This window comes from Camellia sinensis, chromosome 13, assembly GCF_055761805.1.
Source record: "Camellia sinensis isolate YWXY chromosome 13, ASM5576180v1, whole genome shotgun sequence".
In the NCBI taxonomy this organism is placed as follows: domain Eukaryota; kingdom Viridiplantae; phylum Streptophyta; class Magnoliopsida; order Ericales; family Theaceae; genus Camellia; species Camellia sinensis.
Genome location: NC_138973.1, coordinates 33,931,254 through 33,939,187, shown reverse-complemented (window position 1 = coordinate 33,939,187; position 7,934 = coordinate 33,931,254). Strand labels below are relative to the sequence as shown.

The 7,934-nt window shown below is 33.1% G+C and overlaps 1 protein-coding gene across 1 annotated transcript; it reads left to right on the top strand.

The window, feature by feature from the left end:
- Window positions 1-2,942: 2,942 nt before the first annotated feature.
- LOC114309358 (putative disease resistance protein RGA3) lies at window positions 2,943-7,022 on the top strand. Its single transcript, XM_028255068.2, has 2 exons — window positions 2,943-6,315; window positions 6,481-7,022. The coding sequence occupies exons 1-2, from the start codon at window positions 3,205-3,207 to the stop codon at window positions 6,490-6,492; spliced, it is 3,123 nt and encodes a 1,040-aa protein (XP_028110869.2). The 5' UTR covers window positions 2,943-3,204; the 3' UTR covers window positions 6,493-7,022.
- The last annotated feature ends 912 nt before the right edge of the window (window positions 7,023-7,934 follow it).

Here is a 7,934-nt window from a genome sequence, read left to right as displayed (position 1 = left end):
GGATATACACTATGAAAGAAGTATCATGCGACAATCAAGCAAGAAGAAGAGAAACAAAAAAAAATACAATAAATGTGGTGCAAAAATCAAAGATCAAATCTCCTAAAGCAAGCAAGAAGAATACACTATGAAAGAAGTATCATGCGAAAATCAAGTAAGAAGAAGAGAAACAAATAAAATAATACGATGAATGTGGAGTAAAAATCAAAGATCAAAACTCCCAAAGTAAGCAAGCAAATAAACAAGCAAGTATAATAGAATATTTTTTGCTAAGAAAATTTTATTTAGTTCTAGCTAAATAAAATGTTTTTAAAATAGTTTTTTTTTAAAAAAAATTTGAAATTAAAACTACAGTAAATTTATGTAAGCATAATTGCTAACCACATTTTTTTACTTAATGTACAATATTTATATTGACTATCTTTTTTAGGTTTATTTTTTTAAGAAGTATATAGAAGTAAAAAAATATCGTTAGGAATAATTTTTTCCTTAATTTAGTTATAAATTTTCCCCGTACATTATTTTTAAAATTTTGAATAAAAGCAAACATAAAATAATTGATAGAAGATATGCTGCATTTGTTATATTCCTTTTTTTGTGTAAAAAAAAAAAAAAAAGATATTAAAAAATCAAAATTCACATATATATAAATAATTATAAATACAACTCATACATAACACTGGTGGACCCTAGTTAGAAAGAAAGTAATTATCATTTTAAAAACCTGAGAAGATATGTATGTAATTGTCATAAACTTAAAAAAATCAATGTAATTTACACATTTTATAGCCAACTGTCTGCATTACCTTCAATAGGGAATTTTAAAAATGTATATAAAATAAAAATTGGTCTTTGGCAAGTGAAAAGTCATTTTATTTGAGTCTTTGCTAATTTTTTCCAAGTCTTCATCAAAAGAATAATAAAAATAAAATCATTTATTTAGGGTTCATCCAAGATGTGGGTTGATTTTTTAACTTTTTAATTTTTTTGGCTATTTTAGCTTGGGACTAAAAAGCTTTGTTTGAGATAGGCTTTTTGACTTTCTTGACTTTTGTGAGAGAAAAAATGAAATGATTACGGTTTTGATATAACATTTTGTTTTATTAAGCTAAAAAGTCTATTTTGTCTTTTTGTGATTATTTTAGCCAAAAATCCTCATTTTAGCTTATGCCATAGGGTTCGTTTGGAAAATGGGTTGATTTTTTGACTTTTTAGCTATTTTACCTTGGAGCTAAAAAGTTTCGTTTGAGAAGGACTTATTTTATCTTTTTGGGGCTAAAATAACCCCAAACTCAACCCAACCCTTCTTCCCAAACGAAGTTATGTAACCTCGTTTTTCTGATACATCTCAACCTGGGTCAGTTTGGCAAAGCATTTGCAATTTTGAGAGCTTAGAGCATCCACAACGGGATGATTAAAATTGTTTGTTAAAGTGTGTTATATGACAAAAAGTGATAAAAGTGAGGCCCAAAAGTATGTGTTAAGGTGTGTTAAGAGTTTGTTAATTTTAAAGAGTGAGTGGTAGTATAATGGACGTGTTAAGTGTATATATTTATATATATAAATAATAAATAAAATAAATAAATATATTATCTTTGCAAAAATTGGGTGAAAAAAATAAATAAAATAAGTAAATATATTATAAATAAATAAATATATATATTGTGTGTGTCAAGTGCAATGAATTTGTTGAAGATGAATGCAGCAAGGAAATGGGCCGGACGTTCGGCCGGTCAATCGATCAATGTAATTTTTTTATTTTATTTTTTTTCTTGAAGGGTCCAGACATCCGATTCTTGAAGGGTCCAAACGTCCAGGGGAACAACCAGTTGGACGTCTTGAGGGACGAGCGATGGGACATCCAGCCGGACGACCCGATAGCACTTTTCACGTCCCCTTCTCTCTCCCTCTCGCTGGCTAAAACGCTAGCCACATTTAACAAAGAAGTTAATAACTGACACTAACACAACTCACTAACACACTCCTTAACACTTCTATAGCGAACCCAAAAGTTACTGTGTCTCCTCTAAATTTTGGCCATTGACACTAACGCACTCACTAGTACGTTCATTGTGGATGCTTTTACCTTGCATCAAAGTCAAATACTTAGGCTATATTTAGAGTATAAATTCGGGGGAATAATTTGGAAGGAAAATATATATATATATATATATATAAAATGTAGTTATATTTTATTTATATTTTACTTATATTTTTTTTTACCAAACAAATTTTTATTCAGATCCATACTTCAAACACAACCTTAATTAGGAAAATGAAAACGAAGCCAATGCAGTTTCCTCAAACTTTGATGAACCGTGGAATTATGCTTAAAAAATAAAAGATTAAGTGAAATTTAAATAAAAATATAAAAGTTAAAAGTATAATCTATCCTAAAAATTAACAAAGCTAATTTGGATATTTCTCATCTGTTACCTTTCTTCTCCTCTTCTTCTTCTTCTCTATAGACCACAGAATAAATTGTGTGGTAAATCTTGGAATAAAGACATTTAATCCAAAACAAAACAATCCAATCAAAAAATAGGACAAAGACCCAAAGGCTAAGTGATTATGTTAATTGATCCTTTTGTTGTCTTTAATGAATTTTGAACCTTTTTTTTTTTTTTTTATCCTTTTGTTGTCTTTAATGAATTTTGAACCTTTTTTTTTTCTTTCCATATTTTAGTCAGAAAAAAATTATTATTAGATGTATCTAATCTAAATGTATTTGAAAAATAAATATTTGAGAAATTATAAAAGATAATTAACAAATTTTATAATTTTTAAGTGAATCTAAAAAATGAAAAAATTTAATTAAATATTAAAAAATTAACTAAAAATATTAAACCAGAACTGGAAAACAACTTGACCCAAAAAAATGAACTAAATATATATATATATAAAAAATAGAGAATTAATGTGACTAAAAAAAATTTAAAAAAAAAAAAACTAAAAAAAAAAAAAACCAAAGTTCCCAAAATGGGCCTTTCTTAATACTTTCGATTTTTCTTGCTCAGCTTACAACCAATAATTCACCAGTAGGTAATGAGTGGCTCTCCAAAGTCTTGGCCCCTCTGTCTAGCATACAATTATCACGAAACCTTTCTTCTGATACGATACATCTCAACTTGGGTCTAATTGGCAAAGCAAATTGCTATTTTGAGAGCTTACCTTGATTTGAATCCAGATAGCTAGCAAGTCACCATGGCTGTGCCATTTCTTCCATTTGTGCTTCAAAATCTTAACACCTTGATCCAAAATGAGGTGGGATTGCTTTCTGGAGTAAACAAGGAGATGAAAAAGCTTTCAAGCACTCTCTCCACCATCCAGGATGTCCTTGAAGATGCAGAGCAAAAGCAACTGCAAGACAAACATATACAGAATTGGTTGAAAGAGCTCAATGATGCAGCCTACGAGGCAGATGACATCTTGGATGAGTGCGCAACCGAAGCCCTCCAATGCGAATCAAAAGGCCAAGGTTATGGTTCTCTCAAGAAGGTAAGAACCTCTTTGTTAACTTGTTATCCTCTTCAGAATATTCTGTTTCGTCACAAAATAGGGAATAGAATAAAAGAGGTAACTGAGAAATTTGATGAAATTGCTGCTAAGCGTAAATTTCACTTGAACGTGGGAGATGTGGGGACTCGAGTTTTATATGATGAAAGCCGTGAAACCAGCTCCTTGATAACTCAGCCAGAACTCTATGGAAGAGGTGAAGAAAAAGAAGAGATTGTGACAGTTTTGGTTGAGAATGTACGTGATATCGATGCTGTTTCTGTGTATCCTATACTTGGTATAGGAGGGCTCGGAAAGACAACTCTCGCGCAAATGGTCTTTAACGATGACAGGGTGAAAGGCCACTTTGAACCTAAAATTTGGGTTTATGTTTCTCAGGATTTTAATTTGAAAAGGGTGATAAAAGAAACAATAAAATCTGCATCTGGAGAAGTTTCTCAAGACTTGGATCTTGGTTCTCTGCAGAGAACCCTTCAAGACAAGCTGAATGGGAGAAGGTACCTGATTGTATTCGATGATGTGTGGGATGAAGATCAAGAGAAGTGGGATGGGCTTAAGTATTTACTAGCATGTGGATCAAAAGGTGCTTCCGTTATCGTCACTACTCGTGTTGATAAGGTAGCATCAATCATGGGAACTATTTCAGCGCCTCGCTTGTCATTTTTATCCCAAGAAAATTGTTGGTTGTTGTTCAGGCAACGAGCATTTGGACGTGGAAATGAAGAACATCCAAACCTTGTGGCCATCGGGAAGGAGATAGTGAAGAAGTGTGGCGGTGTGCCTTTAGCTGCAAAGGCCCTCGGAGGGCTAATGCGCTTCAAAAGTCAGGAAAAAGAGTGGCTTCATGTTAAGGAAAGTGAAATTTGGAACTTACCCCAGGACAAAAATTCCATCTTGCCTGCCTTAAGATTAAGTTACTTTTATCTTCCATTGGAATCAAGACAATGTTTTGCTTATTGTGCCATTTTCCCAAAGGGTTCTGAAATTCAAAAGAGAGATCTAATTCATCTTTGGATGGCTAATGGCTATATTTCATGCAAAGAAGGATGGGAACCGGAAGATATTGGTGATCAGATTTGGAATGAATTATGTTTGATATCTTTTTTCCAAGAGGTGAAGAACTATTCAAGCGGTATATGTTTCAAGATGCATGATCTTGTGCATGATCTTGCCCAATCAATTATGAAGGATGAATGTGAAATGATTGAGTTTAACAATTCAAGTAATATATCCAATGAAAAAGTTCGTCATGTAACATTGGTTCTCGGGCGTGGGGATAATTTTAATTACACATTTCACAAAGTTGTATCCTTACGGACATTACGACTGCAATATCCACAACCTTCCCCATTAAAAGATGAAGAGTTTTTATGTGATTTCAGAAAGTTTGGTTCACTGCGAGCTTTTGATGCAGCAGCCAGAGGAATGAAGGAGTTGCCATCTTCAATTGGCAATTTAAAACATCTGAGGTATCTGAACCTTTGCTATACTCTTATCAATCAACTTCCTGATTCAATTTGTAGTCTCTTGAATTTGCAAACATTAATTCTAAACTATTGTCGGAAACTTGAGAGATTGCCCCAGAACATGATGTACCTGAGAAGTCTCCGACATCTTTATCTGTTAGATTGTCCGTTAATTGAGATGCCCCAAAAAATTGGGCAGCTAACTAACCTGAAGACATTAAATACATTTGTTGTGGGTAAGAGCACTGATTGTAGTCTCTTAGCTGAATTGAAATGCTTAAACCTTGGAGGAGAACTTCGTATCAAGCACCTTGAGAGAGTGAATAATCCGATGGATGCAAAAGAAGCCAATTTAGTGGGAAAGCAAAATCTTAGTCAGTTGCAACTAAATTGGAAACATGGTTTGGCTGAACGCGAATCACAGGGAAATGTTGAATCTGAAGCACAGGAAAATGTTAAATCTGAACTAGTACTTGAAGCCCTTCAACCTCATCCAAACCTAAAGGAGTTGGTCGTAAGAGGGTACAAAGGTACTCAATTCCCGCTCTGGATGAGGGGTTCAGATCTTCAAAATGTAGTTAACATCGAGCTTTACGGGTGCAAGAACTGCTTACAACTTCCACCGCTTGGACAACTACCTTTGCTCCAAAGCCTTCGAATTCATGGAATGGAAGAAGTATTGGGGTATATTGAAAACGAATATCCTGGCGGTGGAGGATTCCCATCTTTGGAAGAACTCTATGTTTACAATTGTTCGAAATTGGAAGGTTTGTCAAGGGAGGAGGGAAGAGAGTTGTTCCCTCGTCTTCGTAAGACAAAAATTAGTGATTGTCCTAAATTGAGCTTCCCACATCTTTCGTCTCTGAAAGAATTGTTGTTGGAAGGCAAGTGCACCATGGTTCTAAATTCAATATCAAATCTTAATAGTCTCATTTCCCTAAGTATTCGTGATGATAAAGAGACGGATTGTTTTCCAAAAGAGTTTTTGAGGAACCTTACTCTTCTTGAGTCACTAAGCATTTGCGATTTTCCAGAGCTTGAAGTGTTGCCTGAAGACCTTGCAAGCCTTGTCACATTGAAGTCATTGAAGATCATAGGATGTCGAAAGCTCGAGTCTTTGCCAGAGGAAGGGCTACGAGGCCTTGAATCTCTCCAATCACTGTTCATTTTGTTCTGCTTTAAGATTGCATCACTTCCGGCAAGCATTCAAAGCCTTACCAAACTCCAACGCCTAAACATTCAGTTTTGCGATGAACTGGCAAGGCGATGTGAGAAGGGAAAGGGAGAGGATTGGTATAAGATTGCGCACATACCACAAGTCTCTGTTATTAAGGTATGTGATTCTTTTTTGCTCACTGTATTACTATATTAAATAAATAGCCAAGGGGTAACCCACTTATAATCAAATAATTTTAAAAAAAAAATCACCAAATAATAAATTAACATTCACCTTAATTTGTTTATGTTGGCGGTATATTTTATATACCACCAATCACAGCTTGACATGTAGTTCACAAGGGGTAGTTTGGGGAATCAATGAAGATCTCCAGCCATCAACGGACACGTGGTAAGTTGTATCAATGGCGATGGATCTGCGAGGCATGAGAACAGTGAAGATACCAAAGGTGACGTGGCCAAACGGTTGCTTACAATTTAAATTCAAATTCCAGAAGGAAGCCCAATCGTGAAAGTGGTATAGTGGAAGCAAACTGTTCAAAGCCATACCCGGTGATCCTGGAGATCACTTTAACAATTATCACCTATTTTGGTGGTTATCAGTCACTTCAACAATTATCTTCAAAGCCTATAAATAGAAGAGAGTGCTGATAATGCATGGATCCAGAACCAGATCAAAAAACCAGCTTATTTATTTTATATTTTCCAGTCCTTTAAGTTCTAGTCTTTACTTTCTTGTACTACACTTCAAATTCTTAGGAGTAATTCTAAATTAGTCTGTTGCTGTAATCCCCTTCGAAGCTGTGAAAATGTGAAGGTACAATTGTAAACTCTTGTTTACTTAATGAAGTTTGATTTCTGACACTGTTTTTCCCTATTTCTTTTACTTTAATTAGTCTTCTTAATTTTCTCCTAAAAATCAAGCCACTAGTAAAAATCCTTTTCATTGAGGCTAAAAGAATTTCGAGGCGCAATCATCTGACTAATTGGTTGGCATTTACTAATCTCTATAAGGACTTATTGATCCTTACTGGCACGCTCGAATTACATTTCTAACTTTCGAAAGGCAAAAAAGCCAACGGTTTAGTATCTAAATTTGAATTTGTATATTTTCTCCATTTCGTAAAAGTTGTTAAACAAATTAATCTCAATTTGATTGAGATTTCAACAATAAGATTCCGTTTGTTCCGCTATAAAATATTTTTCATGCTAGGTGATTTTGTCCAAAAAGAAATTTTTATTTTTATTTTTATTTTTGAATGTTTGGTTATCATTAAAATATTTTCTACAACAAAAATATCAATAAAGAACCAATTATAGAGTAAATTTATAAATAAAAAAAAAAGAAGAATAAAGAAAAGTATTATTCATATATATAATTTTCGTATAGAATTAAACATAAATTATGCGACAACAATACTCTTACAATTATGAATTATAATAATGAAAATTTTGATTTTTAATGAGTGGATATACATGTAACATACCATTACGTATAGATTTTTTGTATACAAATTATGTTTGTATATCATTATTCAAGGAATAAAAAATAGCTTTAATCCTTAAAGTATGCCTTTTTTGTTATTTTAATCCCTCAACCTTCAATTTTGTTATTTTGGTCCTCAAAGTTGTCAATTTATGTAAATTTAGTCCTATCTTTAACGTCTGTTTACACTGATAACGGGAAAAGTATTTTATCTTTGGGTAAAAGATAACTTTGGTCCCTAAAGTATGCATTTGTTGTCATTTTAGTTCCTTAAATTTTAAATTTTGTCA

Bases quoted from the DNA above. Each gene is read 5' to 3' on its own strand.
- LOC114309358 (XM_028255068.2), top strand. From the start codon at position 3,205: ATGGCTGTGCCATTTCTTCCATTTGTGCTTCAAAATCTTAACACCTTG.